At 44.2% G+C, this 24,029-nt stretch overlaps 2 protein-coding genes across 2 annotated transcripts in view; both read right to left on the bottom strand.

The window, feature by feature from the left end:
* Positions 1 to 1,909, bottom strand: part of LOC311136961 (copine-2-like) — a gene marked incomplete at both ends in the record, with an annotated part of 34,664 nt that extends 32,755 nt beyond the window's left edge. The window contains 2 exons of the mRNA XM_084171294.1: positions 677 to 879; positions 1,867 to 1,909. Of these exons, the coding sequence (XP_084027420.1) occupies positions 677 to 879; positions 1,867 to 1,909 (246 nt within the window). The remainder of the gene's footprint in view (positions 1 to 676; positions 880 to 1,866) is intronic.
* A 2,732-nt stretch (positions 1,910 to 4,641) lies between these two features.
* Positions 4,642 to 24,029, bottom strand: part of LOC311137413 (protein NLRC5-like) — a 41,102-nt gene continuing 21,714 nt past the window's right edge. Inside the window, exons 10-49 of the mRNA XM_084171895.1 lie at positions 23,322 to 23,372; positions 23,058 to 23,087; positions 22,852 to 22,935; positions 22,652 to 22,735; positions 22,440 to 22,529; positions 22,003 to 22,077; positions 21,802 to 21,885; positions 18,246 to 18,329; positions 18,037 to 18,126; positions 17,834 to 17,881; positions 17,656 to 17,694; positions 16,461 to 16,544; positions 16,203 to 16,286; positions 15,993 to 16,082; positions 15,816 to 15,875; positions 15,471 to 15,554; positions 13,507 to 13,590; positions 13,209 to 13,298; positions 11,012 to 11,077; positions 10,672 to 10,758; positions 9,635 to 9,718; positions 9,371 to 9,454; positions 9,174 to 9,260; positions 9,023 to 9,082; positions 8,866 to 8,913; positions 8,664 to 8,747; positions 8,471 to 8,554; positions 8,267 to 8,350; positions 8,089 to 8,172; positions 7,910 to 7,996; positions 7,674 to 7,757; positions 7,469 to 7,570; positions 7,291 to 7,374; positions 6,718 to 6,801; positions 6,505 to 6,588; positions 6,288 to 6,371; positions 6,103 to 6,180; positions 5,891 to 5,974; positions 5,720 to 5,803; positions 4,642 to 5,214 (exon numbers count right to left, since the gene is read on the bottom strand). Coding sequence (XP_084028021.1) covers positions 5,133 to 5,214; positions 5,720 to 5,803; positions 5,891 to 5,974; positions 6,103 to 6,180; positions 6,288 to 6,371; positions 6,505 to 6,588; positions 6,718 to 6,801; positions 7,291 to 7,374; positions 7,469 to 7,570; positions 7,674 to 7,757; positions 7,910 to 7,996; positions 8,089 to 8,172; positions 8,267 to 8,350; positions 8,471 to 8,554; positions 8,664 to 8,747; positions 8,866 to 8,913; positions 9,023 to 9,082; positions 9,174 to 9,260; positions 9,371 to 9,454; positions 9,635 to 9,718; positions 10,672 to 10,758; positions 11,012 to 11,077; positions 13,209 to 13,298; positions 13,507 to 13,590; positions 15,471 to 15,554; positions 15,816 to 15,875; positions 15,993 to 16,082; positions 16,203 to 16,286; positions 16,461 to 16,544; positions 17,656 to 17,694; positions 17,834 to 17,881; positions 18,037 to 18,126; positions 18,246 to 18,329; positions 21,802 to 21,885; positions 22,003 to 22,077; positions 22,440 to 22,529; positions 22,652 to 22,735; positions 22,852 to 22,935; positions 23,058 to 23,087; positions 23,322 to 23,372 — 3,124 coding nt within the window. The 3' untranslated portion in view covers positions 4,642 to 5,132. The remainder of the gene's footprint in view (positions 5,215 to 5,719; positions 5,804 to 5,890; positions 5,975 to 6,102; positions 6,181 to 6,287; positions 6,372 to 6,504; positions 6,589 to 6,717; positions 6,802 to 7,290; positions 7,375 to 7,468; positions 7,571 to 7,673; positions 7,758 to 7,909; positions 7,997 to 8,088; positions 8,173 to 8,266; positions 8,351 to 8,470; positions 8,555 to 8,663; positions 8,748 to 8,865; positions 8,914 to 9,022; positions 9,083 to 9,173; positions 9,261 to 9,370; positions 9,455 to 9,634; positions 9,719 to 10,671; positions 10,759 to 11,011; positions 11,078 to 13,208; positions 13,299 to 13,506; positions 13,591 to 15,470; positions 15,555 to 15,815; positions 15,876 to 15,992; positions 16,083 to 16,202; positions 16,287 to 16,460; positions 16,545 to 17,655; positions 17,695 to 17,833; positions 17,882 to 18,036; positions 18,127 to 18,245; positions 18,330 to 21,801; positions 21,886 to 22,002; positions 22,078 to 22,439; positions 22,530 to 22,651; positions 22,736 to 22,851; positions 22,936 to 23,057; positions 23,088 to 23,321; positions 23,373 to 24,029) is intronic.

The raw sequence follows: 24,029 nt of genomic DNA, 5'->3' as shown, positions 1-24,029 counted from the left end.
CAACACTACCCAGGCAGGCAGGCAGGCAGGCAGGCATGTTTTTCCCTGGCACTGAGAGGGTACCCGGAGCACACACAAAGTCATAAGCCCTGCCTATTTTTTTTACAATTGATCTTCTTATAATGTGATTTTAAAGCTAACCCTGACCTTAACCTTAACCACACTGCTAACATGCCTAATCCTAACCTTAAATTAAGAATATTTACAATATAGCCAATTTTGACTTTGTACCTGTGTTATCTAGTGGAAACCCACTCTTCAAGGCACCACGGCTTTAAAGACAGCTCTGGATTAATGTTTCGCCATAGTATATTGATATTCCACCATTTCCCTGGTTTATACAGAACACTCAGTGTTATTGCGAACTTGACTAGTATCAATTGATAAAGCATTGAGAGCATGCAACGTGAGAGGGAATTTCTTTGTAATGTTTATTTCACCCTCTCAAGTGGTTTGCTTTTGATGTTTAACTCTCTCTCTCTTTTAGCATCTCTCAGTATCATCTTTGGTCCAACTTTCATCGTAACCACAAATTCTTCCTCTTTTTGCCGTTTATACTACCCCTCCAGTCAGTCACCCATTCCTTCCACTTTTCCAGCAACCATTTCCCTCATCTTGCCATTAATCATTATACCTTCACCCTTTTCCACCCATGTCCACCCCCTCCCCTCCTCACCTCAACCCAGTTGCTGTCCACCTCATTGAATAGCACACAGAAGGGGTCGGACTTGGAGGTCACATCTCTGTCCAGCAGGTTGCCGCAGCACACAGACAGCTCCACCCTGGTGACGCAGTGCTGGGGACCCATGGTTGGCCCAGAGTCGGGCCCCGTGCCTAGCGTGTAGGCCATGCCGGCAGGGGTGTCAGCCTTCCCACAGCCTGGGAACATACACAGAACAGAGAAACAGCACTATGATTGACATTACTGTAGCATTGAGCGTTCTGTAGAGACTCATAGGTTCAACATAAGGTAGAGAGATTCACAAAAACATGTGGATGCTTAATGCAGGGCGGTTATGACAGAACATTTGAGACCTATCATACATTATCATATTCCATATTCAATAGAACATAAAAATGTTATTTTATCCATGTGCAGTATCCAGAGAGTTGTCTGAATCAATTCAGCTGCAGGAAAAACAAAGGTCAGGGCCACACAAAGAATAATTTATCTAGGACGGGGGTCCGTCATGTGTCATATGAGAGAATAACTAATGAGCGCTGTACTCTGTCAAACATTCATACACAGGTAACGTAATTTGTAAGGACATGACGAGTATGGTGAGAGCTCTTGTTGCTAAGATACTGATGTGCCATTGTGGAAGACCCTCCTTCCACTGCTGGTGGAACCAGGAAATTGGTTATATTCCCTACAGATCACAGATGTGCAACTGCATATGTTTTACCAATTTAAGTAACGAATTGTAAGGTTATAATAAACCCACTGAATATACGAATAAAACCAAAATGATTATATACCTACATTGTCATTTTCTGATATGGTTAATGGACTTTTTTTTATGTCAGCACCGTAGATGAGGCTCTCTATGAAGCTCTTTCCATCTAATGGTATTTCCATTACCAATAACTAGCTTCAACCAAAACAAAAGACAAAAGTGTACAATGGGAGCATACAGAAGTGTCCCGTAACATAAACACACACATCACACACTGCCAACCAAATCATAATCAATCTTCATGGATGTATGTATTCGCAAGCAAGTGCGCAAAAGTAAAGTATCATATTCTCAATCGCTTGTATAATGTAAACAGTTAAATGTTGTTTTGGTATCCGTAAAGATATTATACAGAAGACATCAGCATAGTCTTGCTCACATACCTAAAGTAAAAAGGGGGATAACTCACCCAATATCCCCAAACAGCCCCTCAGGATCAGTCCATCCAACATTACAGTCACTGGAGTGACTAAAACACTCTTCACACCTAAGGCAAAGCTTTGGCCATATATACCCTCACCGTAAGGGCCATTTTTAGCATAATAACCACATTATATTTGTTCACTTCTGAAGGCTGATGATGTAATGGAAAACTTGTATTGTTATCAAATCAACAGCATAATCATCCTTATCCTTATACAAACAGAGAGATCGACAATCCAAACACACACACACACACACAGACACACACACACCAACAACCCCTTTTGCTCAAACTGGAAACTGTGCCTCACTCACCCTAATAGCACAGTAAACACAACGTACATGGTCATTTACTCTAACACTCTAATTACCTGTCTGCCCTGGTGTATGCTGAGAAGTGGCAGAAATTGAGCATTTGCTTTCCCAGGGTACAATAAGCATATTTGTGGGGTAGAGGGAAATGGGGGCAATACTATTCAGTGTTTCCCCTAGGAATTTTTTCAGCAGTGATGGCAAGGGTAGCGGGGTGGGGGGTGGGGGGTGCATTGCTACTAGCATTAGCTGTTCCCATAGACTTCCAGTCATTGAGCCAAAGACTATCCATTTAAAAGTGCATCTCGCTTTTAAATGGATGCTGCTAAATGAATATAGGGGAAACACTGCTATTGGATATAACTAAGTGGCTACAGAGGAGAGGCAGACACTGCGAGTTTAAGGAAGCCTAGAACTGTCAGTGATTGGAATGTAAAAAAACAATGCCACATACTGTATGCGTATAGAAGTTCAAATAAAATCTTTGATACTTTACCCTATTAGTTACAATTATTTCCATGTCCGTCACTGAATACGCAATTATATAATCACATACTGAAAACTGAATTAAATACAGTAGGCAACCTAAAAGACTCAGCAACACCTGACTATCTGTGACTTACAGATCCAGGTCACCACCCTCAGTGTCATGTTGTTTTCCTGTCTGTGTTCAGTGTGGCAGAGGAAGTGGCCTCCCCACAGATCAATACAGGGCTGGTTGTCTGCAAACCTAAAGACCCCCTCAGGTGCCCCTTGAGCAAACTTTTTTCAGAACATTCATTCAGATGGAAAAAATATGAAATCGTCTCTTGTGCCAGTAATAATGCTACATCTTCAAACGGTCCGTGCTAAATCAACACATAAACTGTGAGAAATATGCATAGATTACTACTATCTAGATTACTAAATTGATTATCAATCAAGACCATTGTCAACCCATGCTGAAAATTGCATTTGCATCTTCACTAATCTCAGTGCTTAAGGACCAGGCTGACTGCATCATCTCCACTACTGTGAGAGAGGAAATGTCACTGGAGAATACTTATGACGGTGGGAGAGAATGGAACAGAGTTTCTCCACCTTTGAAAGTGGCGTACAATGGAAACTATATAGATTTCAGAATATATTTCAACAACCAAAAAATCCAGAGCGAGATGGAGCAATGCAGAGAGAGCGAGAGACCAATAGAGATAGGCTATGTCCCCATTTTAATAGACAGACAAAAGTGAACCAGAGATGCAAAGACGAGTCTGAGAAGACTGTGACATTTATGCTTTAGAGCTAGTGACAACTGTCTCTGTTTACTATTGTGCTTGACAGCTTGAGCTTTGTGAGGGTTTTCTGTAGGGCTGTATGTGACACACACATGATGTCTACAATAACCTCTGACATATCATGTGTGCAACCCTAAATATTTCCATCAGTTTACAATTTCAGAAGCAGTACACTAAGCATTACAATCTATCAATATCCCAAATGCACTGACAATATTTCAATTAGCAGCACACCTTTGAACACCTTGCATTTTTATTTCAGTCATGAATTTACTTAATATACATATTTCCAGACATAATATCCATACCTTTAATAGCATATGATAAAAATACACTGCCCAAGTGCCCCAATATTCACTTACCTTGGTAAATGTGATTTAAGTACTACTCTACCCGCTTCTCTTCTCTGAAGAGTCCTTATTTCTTGATACCTCAAACACTTTTCTTTCTATGCACAAATTGACGTTATTTTCATGATGTCCAAAAATATAATCAGGGGAAAACAAATTGTTGTGGTTCGCCACGAGGGCAGGTCATTCTGCGCGGTGACAGTCTCTAGCCGAGTGGTGTAGAGGAGCGATACTAGTAGTCGCGCATTGCTCTGAGAACTCCGCCTGAATCACACGCGCTCTATTCTGTTGATAATTGCCTTCAGCAAAATGAAAATATAAATGCTCTGATTTGGTAATACATAGACTAGGCTACATATTTTCTTAACATATAAGCTTTTCGCGTAATCAGCAATCACTCAGAGGGCCAACTTTTGTACAGCCCAATGCCAATGTGTTTGACAGAGAAGTAGAGTATATTATATTACATTACATAGTTGAAGGTCATTCAACTTTTTGTTGGTGTGGGGGAGAATATACCCCAGTGTTTGATTGAATCTGGTGCACTGCTGTCTCATTTGCCAAAACATTCTGTCAGTCTCAATTTACCAGGGACAATATAGTCAACAGCTCATCATTTACATCGGTGACTATTGGTTACTTTGTCAAATAAAGAAGACAAAAAAATAATACATTGTGTAAACCTTTAAAATGGAGATGACTGGAGGTTATTTTTCCTTGATTCAGAACAGAACCTTCTATTGTGAAATTGTATTGCCATCTAGAGGTAAGTTCAGATAAAGAAAATCACTATTTACATAGCATAGAATCTGAAAAAGAAGACTTGTGTCTCGCACTTTATTAGACCTCAGTGCATGTCATAATAAAACATCCAAATATGTAGACGTACAGAGAGCGATGGAGCACCTGAAGCATAAACTTGAGTTATCAAGTTGCGATGAAAAAAGCACTTGGCATCACCAACCATTTTTGTCAGATGTGAAAAATAAATAATTCTGCAAAACACAAACGATCAATAAATCCCCGATTCAAAATCAATACAGAAATAAATATGAGAGTGGATAGAGACCACACACGGGCCTTTCCAGGAAGAGGAAGATAGAGAGAGATAGAGACCAGTTACCAGGGTTGGAATAAAGGCTCACTCCTCCTGGATCATTTTATTGTTTGTTTGGATTTGATGACCTGCTGTATTTTTAAGGAAATGTGGTCTCTAATGGCATGTAAACAAAATAAAGCTTAAGTGCATAAACTATCATCAAAATAAAAGTGCAAGTTGACTGTTCTGCTGCCACACTGAATGAGTAGATCATAGACTATGTGGAGAAGAAGTTGAGCCTCTTCTCCCTCTGTCTCAGTCTCTGGGCATCACTGGTAGAGATACTATTCCTCCACAGTCTGGTCAAACAGGGAGAGGAAATAAGTATTACTGGCATTGTACACAACAAAGATAGTACCCAATTTCTGGTTGATAGTCAGCATAAGTACATTAATACGATTGACAGAATTCAACTAAACATTTTCAAGCTACATTTCCAAGCCAGCTCTGGTCTCTTGGTCGTCCCACCCCTAAGGGAGGTCAGCTCCCGCTCATTCCAGTCAAATCTCTTCTCTGTCCTGGCTGGCACCCCAATGGTGGAACCAGTTTCTCTTCCAAAAACGTCTGAAACCCTACCTCTTCATGTAGTATCTTAAATAAGACCCCCCCCCCCAAAAAAAAAAGGTTTCTTGCACTTATCTTTTCCTACTAGGACTGACTTTGCTGATAACTTCTTTATTGAGGAAAAATGCAATTACTACGACATGTGGTTGTCTCACCTAGCCATCTTAAGATGAATGCACTAACTAACTCTAAGTTGCTCTGGATAACAGTGTCTGCTATATGAATAAAATTTAAATGTACCTGATCACTTCAAGCGACGGACAAGACTGTAAGCTTCTGGCAAGTGCTTCTGCTCCAGTAGCGCTGATACTGTTCGACTCAAGACTAAAATCAAAGATATAAAAACAATGATCTGATTATCAGGTCTATTTACGACAAGTCAATGTGCATAACTGTAAACTCAACACTCACTCAAGTCTCCTTAGCTTCTGGCATTGTGGTAAAACTTCGGAAAGCTTCACTGCGACATCATCTCCACAATCATTCCACGCAAAACTGACACAATTAACAGGGAGTGAAAAAGAGAGTAAGGGAACATGGTAACATTGGTCATGAACATGAGAACCAGAAGAATAAAGCTCTTTGCTGCCTGTATAAGTTCCTCCTGACACTGAGGCCCTTACCTGACATCCTCTGCACAGACACAGGAAGCCAAGCTGGCAGCTAGACCAGTCAGCTCTGAAGTCCCTACGGAGGTCAAGCTGAAAGACAACAAGTACATTAACAGCTTACCTCTCCTCTGCATTCCCCAAGATTGAGCAGAGTATACACAGTCTGTATGTGGCAGATTACATAGGGTATATCTTACTGTATCTTTGTCAAATGTTTCATGAAGATCAGCGCATTGGAGATACTGACAGATCCTTCTCTACCAATCGGGTTCTCTGAGAGACTTTTCACAAAAACACAACCGTGAACATAAACAAGGGTTAGGGCTGCAGTTACATTGCAATATATGCATATAATCAATAAATAAACGTAACATGATCCAAGCCAAACAAAAGAACAGATGGAAATATACTTACTCTAGAACCCTGAGGTGAGTGAGAGTGGGCAGAACTTGTCCCATCTTGGCAGCACAGGCTAGGCTGAGTTTATTTCTGGACAGACTGAGATATAACGTAATGGGTCAGGCGGTGCATTGTTTGCAGTCAAAATTCTAACCTTTTATTTTTGTCCATTTTGAAAGCCCATTAGAAATAGGGCAGTATGGATAGATATTTAGAACTTGGCCTTACTGGAGTACCTCCAGTTCTGTGCAGTTAGCCAGGGCCTGGACCAGCCTCTCTCCTGCTTGGTCACCGATACAGTTCTCTGACAGGCTGACACACAAAGACAAAGAGGTTGAATGACATCCCAGTCTGTGTTTTTTATACAGAGATATGGGTGAACACTCTCCTCTTCTAATGATTGAGAGAGAAACAGGTACACTTCATATCATAGATCATAATACCAGTATGTTTCCTCAGTATGTTTCCTCTGAACCAGTTCAGAAAGTAGAATAGGCTAAACTTTGTGAGGACAATATAATAAAGGTGTGTCTTTACAACCAATCAGCACTTTGAACCAGCTCTATACCTCTTTCATGATGACACTTTTAAAATGTCTGCCTAAATCCTACACACACCAAAGTTGTACCCATGAAGCCCATTTGAATATCAGCTGGTCCTTTGACAGGTTCTAAGATTGGATAATTTGACAGATTGATGATGCATGTCTTAGCTTAATTTGACACATTAATTATGTAAGCTATTTTTTGTCCAGGTCTGTTCCCCAGCCATTCCTCCAGTTCAATAATCCCTGGACCCTACCTGATCTTCCTCAGGCCTGTCCAGGTGGGCAGGTGTTTGATAAGCTCCTCTACTCCTTTATCTGACATCCTCATCCCCTCCAACCTGCAGGCCAGACACACATTGACAATACCACATCAGAAGTGATGTCTAGTCCATGCAGAAGTCAGATACTACTTGACATCATTATTCTACTCACTCTATCTCCTCCATCCCTCTGAGCCCCTCCAGAGAGGCCAGTAGGACCAGTGTGGCCCCCTCCCCTGGGGATCCAGTCACCATGGTAACTTTCTTATTCAGACTACGGACAGATCACAAATCATTGGTAAAGATAACGCTCTACACCACATTTGTCTCAGGCATGGCAAAGCCCACTACGTTCTTCTTCAGGAAGCACTACTCACTTTAGCCTCTTCAAGGAGGTCATAGCATGGAGCCCCTGTGCCAAGGAGACTGTGCTCTCTTCATCCAGCTGTGCAAAGTCAAGGCTGTGGACAGGATACAGATATTAGCTCATACCCTTACCCCAGGACACACAGTATATCATAGGAATAGCTAAATGATACTCTCCAACGCTGTCTGTCAGTCATGGTGGTCATGTGGCGCTGCAGTGGGAGGTCAGTGTTGGTGTTTTTTTTACCTGATCCCCTCCAGAGAGAGACACTGTCCAAGCCCTCTGACCAGGTCCAATGCTCCTGCCGCTGTCCAACCAGAGCACTGGGATAGACTGGGGGACAGAGGGATCAGCATTAGTATTGTTGTGTCACTGGCCAGGGGGTTGAATACAGGTGTAGAGAAAAAAAGCGTGTCAGTTATTACTTAATTGTTCTGATATTTGGTAGGTTCTGGAGTGTTCTGGTCAGAACTACAGCTCCTCTGTCACTGATTACATGACCAGAAAAACTAAGGGAGACAGAAGAGAGTGGTGAAAGGTCAGAGTCAGGGCCAGAAACAAAACATAACAAGTAGGCATGGGAGAGAATTGACAATGACTTACTTCAAGCTCTCAATGCTTTTAGCCTGCAACAACCCCTCGGCAAGGAGCAATACCAGATCTTCAGATGTTTCTTTTGACTCAAGACTACGGGAAAACAGAAACATGTTTATATTTTTCATGTGCAGCCTAAGATATTCATCCTTGGCCAACAAAACCCACATAAAGCCCTTCCAACCCCCAAATCCATAAAAATATAAGCCTCACCTGAGTTTCCTCAGACTAACTAAGGATGGTAGGACAGAGCAGAGAAACTCTGCTCCCACTCTACCAACGCTGTTGTGTGACAAACTAAAGAGGAAAATGATAAATAGGTATAACTTAACTAAATTAAATTAGACATTACAAACACTTTAACTACTTCCAAAGTAGTCCTTGGTCCCTTCTTGCAGATACTTACTCTAGGTCCTGCAGCAGAGTGCATCTCTGGAGCACAGTCTGCAGAGACACTAGGTGGTTCCCTTGTACTGCACAGTCTACCAGGCTGAAACACGCAAGAGACAGGAACATATAACAGGGAGAGCTCACATGCAGTAACCAATTCTGAGCCATCTTACACACATTCCCGTTGATGTAGGAATAACAGAGGAAGCTGCTTTCACCTGATGGTCACGGTAGACAGAGAGCTAGCCATGTCCACAGAGTCACCACTGAAACACAAATAAAGCCAGCTCAGTTAAAACGGAAAGAGCTGTTATCTTTATCTTCACATCTACAAATATTTTGCAAATAGACAACGTAAATGTCTTTCAGCTTTACCTGGTAGGAGTGTGATTTGTGAATTTTTCCAAAGTAATTTGTACAATGGTTTGGTTTACCCTGCAAAATAAGTTCATACATACATTATGAATGTCATGTTCTATTTTCCTATACTTCTAAATATTACCCCAATGCCAACATGAATTCTCACCTGATGGTGTGTATGTTGGGGTTCAGGTTCAAGCAGCAGGAGACCAGGTTTACAGCTGCTTCTGCTGTGATCCATGTCTCCTCAATACTGATGGGAAACACACACAGCCTGTTAACCTGAATCATACACACTCACACAAGAGAGCCGATACACAAATACACAGACACCACATGCTATTCCCATATCCTCCTCCTCACCTGATATAGCGTTGGACATGACCACACCTCAGCTGCTTCACCAAGCCTTCAATCACCTGAACATTCAGTCCGTTGTTTCTTATACTGAAGGGAAAAAAGTCAGTCATTTCACATCCAATAACTTGCAGAGTCATTCACCAGTGTGTGTGTGTGTGTGTGTGTGTGTGTGTGTGTGTGTGTGTGTGTGTGTGTGTGTGTGTGTGTGTGTGTGTGTGTGTGTGTGTGTGTGCGCGCTTGCGCTTGCGCGCGTGCGTGTGGGCTCACTCCAGTGTGTGTAATGAGGACAGGGTAGTCAGGCTGTTCTGTAGAGCCAGGAGGCCTTCTCTCTGCATGGTGTTACAGGATAACCTACATACACAAGAGAAAACACTGTTCCCCAGAACCATACAGGAATAACATATTGAACAAAAATATAAAATCAACATGTAAAGTGTTGGTCCCATGTTTCATGAGCTGAAATAAAAGATCCCAGAAATGTTCCATACACACAAAAAGCTTATTTCTCTCAAATTTTACATCACTGTTAGTGACCATTTCTCCTTTGCCAAGATAATCCATCCACCTGACAGGTGTGGCATATCAAGAAGCTGATTAAACAGCATGATCATTACACAGGTGCACCTTGTACTGGGGACAGTAAAAAGTAACTCTAAAATGTGCAGTTTTGTCACACAATGCCACAGATGTCTGAAGTTTTGAGGGAGCATGCAATTGACATGCTGACTGCAGGAATGTCCACCAGAGCTGTTGCCAGAGAATGTCATGTTCATTTCTCTACCATAAGCTGCTTCCAATGTCGTTTTAGAGAATTTGGCAGTATGTCCAACCGGCCTCACAACCGCAGACCACGTGTAACCACGGCAGCCCAGGACCTCCACATCCGGCTTCTTCACCTGCGGGATTGTTTTAGGGGAGGGGGGGCTGAATAATATTTATGTCTCTAATAAAGCCCTTTTGTAGGGAAAAACTCATTCTGATTGACTTGGGTGATTGCCTATGCCCTCCCAGGCCCACCAATGGCTACACCCTTGCCCAGTCATGTGAAATCCATAGATTAGGGCCTAATTAATTTATTTCAATTGACTGATTTCCTTATATGAACTGTAACTCAGTAAAATCGTTGAAATTGTTGCATGTTGCGTTTATATTTTTGTTCAGTATATTATCATCCTTCTACTGCCATCATGCTGTACTTCTGTGATTCTTTCAAATTCAGTGGTGTTTTTTTAACTTTTTCAAATTTGATGAGTTTCAGGTTCATTATCTCAAAGGTCAAGCAGTTCTCCCAGTTCCATTCTCACCTCAGTTTGACCAACTGAGCAGCACAGCTCTTCAGAATCTCTGCTAGTCTCTGCAGATGGTCAGCCCCAAAATGACACTCTCTCAGACTGCAGGGTCCAGGGAACATGAAGCAGAAAAAGAAGGTGAGAGACTGAAGAGATGGATTTCATGTCTATGAGTCATATGGGAGAGGTTGGATATAATTTATACTGGCAATCCTTTCAGTTTTTATATGTTATTTTTCTGAGAACAAATAAACTATGCTTCCTGTTTGCCTAGCTAAATTAGTTTACAGTATGGTGTTTGTGTTGCCACTTCAATTGCATTTATAAGTAGAAAGTAGCCTTTTTGTTGTCTTACCTCAGAGTTTTGCCACAGTCACTGTCCTGTTCAAAGCGGATGAGCGACCTCTCCTCAGTTCCCAAACTACAGACAGACATTAAACAATACACAGACTTACAGTACTAACTACAGTGGGGAGAACAAGTATTTGATACACTGCTGATTTTGCAGGTTTTCCTACTTACAAAGCATGTAGAGGTCTGTAATTATTATCATAGGTACACTTCAACTGTGAGAGACGGAATCTAAAACAAAAATCCAGAAAATCACATTGTATGATTTTTAAGTAATTAATTTGCATTTTATTGCATGACATAAGTATTTGATCACCTACCAACCAGTATGAATTCCGGCTCTCACATACCTGTTAGTTTTTCTTTAAGAAGCCCTCCTGTTCTCCACTCATTACCTGTATTAACTGCACCTGTTTGAACTTGTTACCTGTATAAAAGACACCTGTCCACACACTCAATCAAACAGACTCCAACCTCTCCACAATGGCCAAGACCAGAGAGCTGTGTAAGTACATCAGGGATAAAATTGTAGACCTGCACAAGGCTGGGATGGGCTACAGGACAATAGGCAAGCAGCTTGGTGAGAAGGCAACAACTGTTGGCGCAATTATTAGAAAATGGAAGAAGTTCAAGATGACGGTCAATCACCCTCGATCTGGGGCTCCATGCAAGATCTCACCTCATGGGGCATCAATGATCATGAGGAAGGTGAGGGATCAGCCCAGAACTACACGGCAGGACCTGGTCAATGACCTGAAGAGAGCTGGGACCACAGTCTCAAAGAAAACCATTAGTATCACACTACGCCGTCATGGATTAAAATCCTGCAGCGCACGCAAGGCCCCCCTGCTCAAGCCAGAGCATATCCAGGCCCGTCTGAAGTTTGCCAATGACCATCTGGATGATCCAGAGGAGGAATGGGAGAAGGTCATGTGGTCTGATGAGACAAAAATAGAGCTTTTTGGTCTAAACTCCACTCGCCGTGTTTGGAGGAAGAAGAAGGATGAGTACAACCCCAAGAACACCATCCCAACCGTGAAGCATGGAGGTGGAAACATCATTCTTTGGGGATGCTTTTCTGCAAAGGGGACAGGACGACTGCACCGCATTGAGGAGAGGATGGATGGGGCCATGTATCGCGAGATCTTGGCCAACAACCTCCTTCCCTCAGTAAGAGCATTGAAGATGGGTCGTGGCTGGGTCTTCCAGCATGACAACGACCCGAAACACACAGCCAGGGCAACTAAGGAGTGGCTCCGTAAGAAGCATCTCAAGGTCCTGGAGTGGCATAGCCAGTCTCCAGACCTGAACCCAATAGAAAATCTTTGGAGGGAGCTGAAAGTCCGTATTGCCCAGCGACAGCCCCGAAACCTGAAGGATCTGGAGAAGGTCTGTATGGAGGAATGGGCCAAAATCCCTGCTGCAGTGTGTGCAAACCTGGTCAAGACCTACAGGAAACGTATGATCTCTGTAATTGCAAACAAAGGTTTCTGTACCAAATATTAAGTTCTGCTTTTCTGATGTATCAAATACTTATGTCATGCAATAAAATGCAAATTAATTACTTAAAAATCATACAATGTGATTTTCTGGATTAAAAATCATACACATTTTTTTCTTCTGGATTTTAGATTCCGTCTCTCACAGTTGAAGTGTACCTATGATAAAAAATTACAGACCTCTACATGCTTGGTAAGTATGAAAACCTGCAAAATCGGCAGTGTATCAAATACTTGTTCTCCCCACTGTATATGGCAGGGGTCCCCAGTTACATTCAGCTGTGGGACGATTTTTCCTTGAGCGGATGGTTGTGGGACCGGAACATAGTTCTAAATAATTTGTACAAATTGACCGCAAGAATCCCAAACAGATATAGTATTTCACAAAAATGGAATCATTTCAAACCTTGATTACATTGGGATACAATCACATATGCCTCTCTATTTAAGCGTGGGAATAATTTGGAACAAATTTCAAAAATTGAATTCACTTTGAGCTGATTTCCTGGTGATTTTACAGTATTTTATGTCCAACCGCAAAAAAATTTGTAAAATAAAATTTGCTCAGCAAATTTCAGACAAATAAAATCACCCGTGGGCCGAATTTGGCCCGTGGACCGCCTATTGGGGAACCCTGCTATATGGGGGTCTAGACAAGTAAATGTTAACTTTGCCAACATGGTATTGTTCAACAGATTTTACCTGACTTCCACTTCAACCACCTTTTCACAGGTTGTCACTGTGTTCAGAAGGTAGAGCGCCCCCATCTGAGTGAGTCTGTTATCACCGAGACTGCAGATAAAAACAGAACACAGCTGTACAAGCAAGCACAACTAACCCCCACAAAGATAGAACAGATGCATCTGCTACCACTGATAAAACAGGATTATCAGAGGAGGTAAATTGACAGACGTTTATCTTGATGAAACAGAACAGCACTAGCCGTAATGGAGTTCACTGTATGGGCTGAAGGAAGATAGGCCATTGTAATGAGTCTTACTTCACTGAGCTGGCAATCCGCAGCCTTGGCAGAGAATCCACAAAGCTCTTCACTCCCTCGTCTCTCAGAAGGTTACTGGATAAACTGCATCGTTTAAAAGAAAGGGTTATTATCCATGATGAGAAAAGTTGGTAGAAAATGTGTTGAAAAACAGCCAAGATACTGTAACCCTAATTTTCAGCGAGGGAAAACACAGTTTGACCATTGAGCAAGGCATACAGTGGGGAAAAAAAGTATTTAGTCAGCCACCAATTGTGCAAGTTCTCCCACTTAAAAAGATGAGAGAGGCCTGTAATTTTCATCATAGGTACACATCAACTATGACAGACAAAATGAGAAAAGAAATTCCAGAAAATCACATTGTAGGATTTTTAATGCATTTATTTGCAAATTATGGTGGAAAATAAGTATTTGGTCAATAACAAAAAAGTTTCTCAATACTTTGTTATATACCCTTTGTTGGCAATGACACAGGTCAAACGTTTTCTGTAAGTCTTCACAAGGTTTTCACACACTGTTGCTGGTATTTTGGCCCATTCCTCCATGCAGATCTCCTCTAGAGCAGTGATGTTTTGGGGCTGTCGCTGGGCAACACGGATTTTCAACTCCCTCCAAAGATTTTCTATGGGGTTGAGATCTGGAGACTGGCTAGGCCACTCCAGGACCTTGAAATGCTTCTTACGAAGCCACTCCTTCGTTGCCCGGGCGGTGTGTTTGGGATCATTGTCATGCTGAAAGACCCAGCCACGTTTCATCTTCAATGCCCTTGCTGATGGAAGGAGGTTTTCACTCAAAATCTCACGATACATGGCCCCATTCATTCTTTCCTTTACACGGATCAGTCGTCCTGGTCCCTTTGCAGAAAAACAGCCCCAAAGCATGATGTTTCCACCCCCATGCTTCACAGTAGGTATGGTGTTCTTTGGATGCAACTCAGCATTCTTTGTACTCCAAACACGACGAGTTGAGTTTTTACCAAAAAGTTATATTTTGGTTTCATCTGACCATATGACATTCTCCCAATCCTCTTCTGGATCATCCAAATGCACTCTAGCAAACTTCAGACGGGCCTGGACATGTACTGGCTTAAGCAGGGGGACACAGCAGGATTTGAGTCCCTGGCGGCGTAGTGTGTTACTGATGGTAGGCTTTGTTACTTTGGTCCCAGCTCTCTGCAGGTCATTCACTAGGTCCCCCCGTGTGGTTCTGGGATTTTTGCTCACCGTTCTTGTGATCATTTTGACCCCACGGGGTGAGATCTTGCGTGGAGCCCCAGATCGAGGGAGATTATCAGTGGTGTTGTATGTCTTCCATTTCCTAATAATTGCTCCCACAGTTGATTTCTTCAAACCAAGCTGCTTACCTATTGCAGATCCAGTCTTCCCAGCCTGGTGCAGGTCTACAATTTTGTTTCTGGTGTCCTTTGACAGCTCTTTGGTCTTGGCCATAGTGGAGTTTGGAGTGTGACTGTTTGAGGTTGTGGACAGGTGTATTTTATACTGATAACAAGTTCAAACAGGTGCCATTAATACAGGAAACGAGGGGAGGACAGAGGAGCCTCTTAAAGAAGAAGTTGCAGGTCTGTGAGAGCCAGAAATCTTGCTTGTTTGTAGGTGACCAAATACTTATTTTCCACCATAATTTGCAAATAAATTCATTAAAAATCCTACAATGTGATTTTCTGGATTTTTTTTTCTCAATTTGTCTGTCATAGTTGACGTGTACCTATGATGAAAATTACAGGCATCTCTCATCTTTTTAAGTGGGAGAACTTGCACAATTGGTGGCTGACTAAATACTTTTTTTCCCCACTGTATACACTAGTAGTGTAAGGTATTTCTGTGAATACAGTGCAGTAGTTACGAGTACATCATAATTTATAAACACTGTTCTTTTTGCTAAAATGTGGACAGTGTGAAGCAGGAACAGGGATGTGTTTGAGGAGAGGGGACACAGACACTCACTCCAGGTCAGACAGACGAGGACACTTCTCCAGGATCCCAGAGAGTTTCTCCACATCCCCACTGCTCAGTGTGTACTGAGTGAGTCTGCAGAGGAGAGACAGACAGACAGACAGACAGACAGAGAGGTTAAACCAGGTTACAGAGAGGAGAGAAAGTTGTAGACCACAACTCATGTAGATCACAGAGGTTATCTACTCTGGTCTTGAAGGAACTCTACATAAGATGTGGCCGATTTAAAAAACCACTTAATTAACCTACAACTAATTTCTGTAATGTAATATAACATGCCATGTAATATAGCATTTCTATATGTGGGAACAGTATAAGCAGAGAAAACACATTCACCTGCAAGTTGCTTGTTCTGCTTTCATGTTGACAAACTTGATGAAGGCTTCTCCTTGGGGCCTTAAAAGCACATCAATATTTAAGGTAATTTATGTAAACACAGTTAATATATATATAAAACCAAATGTATGAACCACATGAATGAACGATGACCTGAACATCCTGAGCCGTACATACCGGAGTTCCACAGCTCTGACACGTTGGCAGTCTATCAGAGATCTGACCAATAACAACGCTCCATCCGTAGACATCTGGACATGGCTCATACTATGGGAGGCAGGGAGGAGGCGAAGGAGAATGATGAGAAATGTATATCATTCACTTTCTAACCTTACCGGTGTTGTGACCCTGACATTATCATTACTGAGCAGGGTGACGCATACTTACTTGAGAAGCTGAAGAGATGTCATCTTAGGCAGGATCTTCAATAGATTTTCAATAGCCTCGTCCTTTAGGGATCCATGGGAGAAACTGATCACAATATCATGTTAGAAGACTGCTGAGAAAGGAACTACAACAGACAGAATATTTTCAGAGGATTGGGAAGGAGGAAAACTTGTAACCTGGTAAGAAATAAAGAGAGAAGAGAACTCTGAAAGACAGAGACAGAACACTGACAGAGATAGGGGTAACAGTAGAACTCACTCTAGCTCCAGTGGGCTGGGACACTGTACTAGTCTTCTACACAGCTTGTTCATGTCAGTGGGCTGGATACTACTGTGAGTTAGACTAAAACAAAAACATGTTTGGGATTATATTTCAGAGTTAACCCTCCCGTTGTCCTAGGGTCAAAATGACCCGCCACTGTGTTGAACCAACTTTATTTAATTTTTATATTTTTGGGATCATTTGTGAGAAGGAGGCAGTGAGACTTTAAAGAAAGTATCACTGCCTCCTTCTCACAAATGATCCAAAAAATATAAAAATTAAATAAAGTTGGTTCAACACAGTGGCGGGTCATTTTGACCCTAGGACAACGGGAGGGTTAAGTGAATGGGACATAAATTCAGTGGACAAGAAAAACTCAGAAACTATTTTTTCATGTTAAAGATGCACTATGCAGAAATCGCTCTGCCATTTCCTGGTTGCTAAAACTCTAATAGTTTGCCTAATTTCAGTTTATGTGTTAAAACAAGCAAGTATAGTGTAGAGAATCATTGTACCATCTAAACTGATGTGAAATATATTGTCCATAAACAAAAATATTGTATTTTCTGCAGTTTGAAGTTGCTGTACAAAACCGAAAGTAAAAGGCGCAAAAAACAAAACTTAAGCACGGGAAGCATAGAAATAGCGCACATAGAACTTATCTACCGCTTCTTAGACTCACTTTCAATGAGAATGATAGGTCTATTTTTTTGTGATAACATTTTTATTTCATTTCATTTATATTGACAGAGTCACATTAACCCTCTGTCCCCCCACCCTCTCCCCGCCCACATTCAGTCATGAACTTAAACAAAAAATAAAAGAGTAGGACGCTAGACTTTTTACCCTCACCCCCTCCCCCTCCCCCCTCCTCCCTCAGACAGAGCCCCGCCGACTCACACATTCAATAAGATGCAGAACAACTACAAGAGAAAAAGTGTGAAGCTCAGTAGCCCCCCCACAGGACAGTTGCACCCACCCACCTGACAGTTGCACCCACCCACAGGACCGCTACAGGTACTCAAGGTAATTCGATGTATGATTTTATCTTAACCACGCAGAACTCCAATAGTGAATGTTATGGCTTTTTGCGCGAAAGCTCTAATTGAGAATGACAGATCTATAACTCACATTATAACTACGTGAATTTGGTTGGGACGCCCAAAAAGTTACATATTGCTCTATGTCCTACCTGAGTTTCTTACACTGTTCCAATCCTGTTGATTGTATTCTGAAATGACAGAGATGCAGTGAACTGTTATTAGGACTACAACATCTTACTGAGTCACAGAATTGGTATTTCGACAGCAACATAGTCAGAAAGAGGAGCTATTATACAGTATATTGCTATTACTCTATTGCTCTATTACCTTTTACTGGAGTGGAATTTCAGGAACAGCTTCTTATTCCCCCCATGACTGATAAATATAACATGTTTATAGTTAATCATCATCACAAATGCAAACATAATACTAGACATGATTTCAAACACTTTCTACCATGCCGGTTTCAAGCATGTCTGTTCGTGTACACATTTGTTGGTTTGTATAAGACAGTAATGGGATGTGAATACCTGACATTCACTTCACTCATGTTCCTGTGTGAGCACAGCGTTCCAGCTAGCAACATCACCCCTTCCATGCTGACTGCATTCTCACTGACACTAAAACAAAATGAGGGTATACTGAAATTCCATGGTCAGAAACAAAGATTAAAAGGGAAAAAAACAGACAAAAAAGGAAGAAAAGGTAAATACATTTGGGTTGCTATAGCAATTCTTACTTGATTTCCTGTATGTTGCTAAGCTGAGGTAAGAGGTCCAACAACTTCTTCAGACCTTTGTTTTCCAGAGCATTGTTGGAAATACTGACAAAGGGAGAGACACAAACAGATCCTTGTATATGTGCATTCCAACAATTATCCTTATTGCTATTTCACACTCCAAAGCCTCTGTCACGCCCTGGCTCTGGGGACTCTTATATGTTGAGCCAGGGTGTGGAGTTTCTATGTGTTATTTTCTATGTTGTGTTCTAGTTCGTGTTTTCTATGTTGGCCAGGGTGGTTCCCAATCAGAGGCAGCTGATTCTCGTTGTCTCTGATTGGGAACCATACTTAGGCAGCCTGTTGGCACTTTTGTATTGTGGGATCTTGATCCGTAAGGTTTGTGTTTAACCCTAGGACTTCACGTATCGTTTATTGTTTTGTTCGTGTGTGTACTCATTAAAAGAATGTACGCTTATCACGCTGCGCCTTGGTCCGCTTATTATGACGATCGTGACAGAAGATCCCACCAAAAGAGGACCAAGCAGCGTGTCCAGGAACAGACAGCCTGGACTTGGGAGGAGATCCTGGACGGGAAGGGATCCTGGACTTGGGAGGAGATTCAGGCCGGAATGGATCGCCGTCCCTGGGAGGAGACTGTGGAGGCGCGCTACAGAGAGGAGCAGCGGCAACGCAGAGGGTACCGGCCGAGGAGGAAGCCCGAGAGACAGCCCCAATATTTTTTTTGGGGGGGGCTAAAGGGGTGGTTGGCGGAGCCTAGAGGTAGAGCAGAGCCAACTCCCCGTACTCAGGCTAGGGAGCGTGAGACTGGGCAGGCTCCGTGTTATGCGGAGCCACGTACTGTGCCGCGAGTGTTCCGGCACAGTCCTGTACGTCCTGTGCTAGCACCACGCACGTGTCGTGCTAAGGTGGGCATGCAGCCAGGACGGAGTGTGCCGGCTCAACGCTCGTGGCCTCCAGTACCCCTCCTCGGTCCCGGATATCCTGCGCCAGTGCCACGTGCTGTAGCGCCAGTACGAGTGCACAGCCCTGTACGTCCTGTGCTGATGCCTCACACATATTGTGTGGAGATAGGCATTCAGCCAGGACGGGTTGTGTCAGCTCTCCGCTCCAGACCTCCAGTCCGCCTCCACAGTCCGGCCCGGCCCGTTCTGTCTCCCCGCACCAAGCCAATGGTGCGTGTTCCCAGTCCAGCCCGGCCCGTTCCTGCTCCCCGCACCAAGCCAGTGGTGCGCGTCGACAGTCCGGCCCGGCCTGTTCCTTCTCCCCGCACCAAGCCTGTGGTGCGTGTTCCCAGTCCAGCCCGGCCTGTTCCTGTCCCTCGCACCAAGCCAGTGGTGCGCGTCGCCAGCCCGATCCGGCCTGTTCCTGCTCCCCGCACCAAGCCAGTGGTGCGCGTCGCCAGCCCGGTCCGGCCTGTTCCTGCTCCCCGCACCAAGCCAGTGGTGCGCGTCGTCAGCTCGGTCAGGCCTGTTCCTACTCCCCGCACCAAGCCAGTGGTGCGCGTCGCCAGCCCGGTCCGGCCCGTTCCTGCTCCCCGCACCAAGCCAGTGGTGCGCGTCGTCAGCCCGGTCCGGCCCGTTCCTGCTCCCCGCACCAAGCCAGTGGTGCGCGTCGTCAGTCCGGCACGGTCCGTGCCTGTTCCACCGGTGCCTGGTCCGGCACCGGTCAGCTGCTCCACACCGGAGCCAGAGCAATCCGCTCCACCGATGTCCAGTCCAGCTCCGGCCAGCGGGGCCAGACCAGACCAGGGGCGCTACGGGGGGGGGGGGGGGGGGGGGGGGGGTAGTTAGAGGGTGGTGGTCACGCCCGGAGCCGGATCCGCCTCCGAGGCGGAATGCCCACCCGGCCCCTCCCCTGTTGGGTTTAGTTGGCGCGGTCGCAGTCCGCGCCTTTGGGGGGGGGTACTGTCACGCCCTGGCTCTGGGGACTCTTATATGTTGAGCCAGGGTGTTAGTTTATATGTGTAGTGTCTATGTTTTGTTTTCTATGTGTTCTTTTCTAGATCGTGTGTTTCTGTGTTGGCCGGGGTGGTTCCCAATCGGAGGCAGCTGTGTCTTGTTGTCTCTGATTGGGAATCCATTCTTAGGCAGCCTGTTGTGCACTTGTCATTTGTGGGATCTTGTTCCGTGTAGGTTTGTGTTTATGACCGAGGACTTCACGTTTCGTTTTGTTGTTTTGTTATTGTTAAGAGTACTCAATAAAAGATGTACGCATTTCCCGCTGCGCCTTGGTCCACTCACTACGACGATCGTGACAGAAGATCCCACCTCGACTGGATCAAGCAGCGTGACGAGGAGAGAGGATGGACTTGGGAGGAGATGAGTGCGAGTCTGGCAAGAGGGATGGAGGCCTTGAGCACGGGGGAGAGACAAGCCCAATACATTTTTAGGGGGGGGCTCACACCGTGGACGGCGAGGCAGCGGGAGGCCGCGATAGAGCGGTTCGGCAGGTTTGCAGAGGAGGCCGCCAGGTTACGGGGGCCACTGGTCACGAGGGAGAAGGAGAGTGTAGAGGCACGGCGAGAGGTACTGGGGTGTGTTACCAGTCCGGTCCGGCCCGTTCCTGATCCCTGCACAAGGACAGTGGTGTGTGTTCCCAGTATGGTTCGGCCTGTTCCTGTCCCTCGCACCAAGCCTGTGGTGCGCGTCGCCAGCCCAGTTCGGCCTGTTCCTGCTCCCCGCACCAAGCTTGTGGTGCGCGTCGCCAGCCCGGTCCGGCCTCTGCCTGCTCCCCGCACCAAGCCAGTGGTGCGCGTCGCCAGCCCGGTCCGGCCTGTTCTGCTCCCCGCACCAAGCCAGTGGTGCGCGTCGTCAGCCCGGTCCGGCCCGTTCCTGCTCCCCGCACCAAGCCAGTGGTGTGCGTCGTCAGCCCGTTCCGGCCCGTTCCTGCTCCCCGCACCAAGCCAGTGGTGCGCGTCGTCAGCCCGGTCCGGCCTGTTCCTGCTCCCCGCACCAAGCCAGTGGTGCCTGGTCAGGCACCGGTCAGCTGCTCCACACCGGAGCCTGAGCAATCCGCTCCACCGGTGTCCAGTCCAGCTCCGGCCAGCGGGGCCAGACCAGACCAGGGGCGCTACGGGGGGGTAGCGAGAGAGTGGTGGTCACGCCCGGAGCCGGATCCGCCTCCGAGGTGCAATGCCCACCCGGCCCCTCCCCTGTTGGGTTTGGTTGGCGCGGTCGCAGTCCGCTGTCCTTTGGGGGGGTACTGTCACGCCCTGGCTCTGGGGACTCTTATATGTTGAGCCAGTGTGTGAAGTTTCTATGTGTTATTTTCTATGTTGTGTTCTAGTTCGTGTTTTCTATGTTGGCCAGGGTGGTTCCCAATCAGAGGCAGCTGATTCTCGTTGTCTCTGATTGGGAACCATACTTAGGCAGCCTGTTGGCACTTTTGTATTGTGGGATCTTGATCCGTAAGGTTTGTGTTTAACCCTAGGACTTCACGTATCGTTTATTGTTTTGTTCGTGTGTGTACTCATTAAAAGAATGTACGCTTATCACGCTGCGCCTTGGTCCGCTTATTATGACGATCGTGACAGCCTCTCTCTGAGCACACTTACTCCAGCATAGTCAAAGCAGAGCAGTCTCTCAGATTCCCACACAGACGGTCCAAGTGAGGGGGACGAAGAGCACAGCCAATCAGACTGCACACAGGGACCATGGGAAAAGAGGATGAAAAGCAGAGACAATGTCATGCCACTTACAGTACAAAACCATTATCCACATCATTAGTAATATACAAGTGAAAATATTGTACATACCAAAGTCTCTTAGAAATCTTGTATTTCTCTATCCCACTAGAAAAAAGCATGGACACACGAACAGGGTCTTGCAGCCTGTCATGGGGATGCATGGGAAAAATGCATAACAGTGAGTGGTAACCCACTGGGCATTGTTGTTTCCATGTCATTTCAATGAAATTACGTTGAACCAACGTGGAATAGACATTGAATTGACGTTTGTGCCCAGTGGGAAGGCTCTGAGAGGAATTTACAAGACATTCTAAAAAAAAGTTGTATAATAGTTTGGGCCTACAGCAAACCTCTTGACAGGCGAGACACCCTCTGAATAGTGAAGCCACCAGGAAGTGATGGTGTAGTGTGGTGGTTTTAGTCTGGTTGCAGTTTACACACACAGAAAGGGTGCTGTCTATATTGGCTCTATCTAAGAAAAATAATGGGTGCTATACACAACATACCTGATGTCCACTTGAACCACATCAGGACATACAGACAGGAAACTGGTCAGAATCATCAGCCCATCAACAGATATGTGGCTGTTATTCAGACTGTCAAGACACAGACAATAACCGTATTAGGCTACATAACTAGTTTCAAACATAATATGGGACAGGCACAAGATCATGACTTTATAAAAAGTATAACACTTAAAATAAAATATCAGTCTTACACAATCTGTTTGGAGATGTACAGCTTCTGTAGAGAGTCAGTCAGGGCCTTGAGAGTATCAGCCTTCATGTGGCCTCCTGACAGACTGCAGGGGTCACAACATAGCACCAAACAGAAAGTCAGATTCTCTTGACTTATTTAGTGTCTTTACCCACAGTGTGATGTGACTTGCTCAAGAACACTGGGTACATTTTTACTTACTCTAGGACAGAGAGGCCAGGACATCTTGATAGCAATTGACACAGTCTGGTCATCTGATCAGTATTCAAACTGCAGTTTAACAGGCTGGATGACACATAAAGAGAGGGAAAAAACAACAGCAATGTTACTCCTGGTATTCAAAAGCTCAAGTGAGATCTGTACATTATAAAATATTCTTTATAAGAACAAAATAGAGAATATCATACCTGACAGTCAGCCCAACTTCTTTCTTAGAACTTGAGACAAATAGAAAGGGAGATAAAAGAGATAAGAGAGAGGCTGATTGATACAGTACAGTAGATTTCCCTCAATGTGGTATTGATAAAACAATGAAACAAAAGCAACGTTCTCTCAACAAGAACATGAAACATTAGCTTGATTTTCATGGGCCTGTTGGTACGCCAAACATAGAAAAAATTAATTAAAGATATACATTCTTTTATTTCACTTCACTAAAACGCAAAACTCACCCTTGTATGTCTGAGCTTGGGAAAAACAGGACGTTGATGTCCTTCATTTCACTGCAAAGAGAGATAAAACATAGTTTACCAGTATATACTAACCAACACTTGTTTTTTTTCTTCAGTTTTGATAAAGTATGCAAGTTTTTTCTCAGAACTGGAGTCAATTAACTGAAGGTTCTATTTGGGAACACAAGAAGTCTCTAACCACTGGGCACACACTGGTTGAATCGATGTTGTTTCCACGTAATTTCAATTAAATTACGTTGAACTTTTCAAGATGGTGGGAAGCATGTCTTTTTTCTGTTTTGTTTGATCAGTGTTTGTAGCTGAAAGGTTTTTGGGGGATTTTTGTCTCCATTTACCTTTGTTTCATCTGGCTGTGAACACATTGGACAATAGTGCAATATTGCACACAGAGTTTTTAAGGAGACATACAAAACAGGTCTACTTGGATATACCTGGGCACCCTACTCTGCACTGGGGCATTATCTGAGCAGAAACCGGCCAACTGCTGCTTTCATCCTTCCACTTGACATTGTGCCTTCCACTTGACATTGTGCCTTGGATATTTTTGGACTACTGCCAAACTTGAACTCCACTTGGATTTACTATTTTTGACTCTCCCATGTCCCGGTGTAGCACTTGTCGCCCTCCTGGCATTCCACTGACCTTTACTGGAAACTACACTACCGGTCAAAAGTTTTAGAACACCTA

The sequence above is a fragment of the Coregonus lavaretus genome (assembly GCF_964263955.1).
Source record: "Coregonus lavaretus genome assembly, chromosome: 11".
Classification (NCBI taxonomy): domain Eukaryota; kingdom Metazoa; phylum Chordata; class Actinopteri; order Salmoniformes; family Salmonidae; genus Coregonus; species Coregonus lavaretus.
The sequence above is the reverse complement of the archived record's forward strand: the minus strand, read 5'-3'. Positions and strand labels throughout refer to the sequence as shown.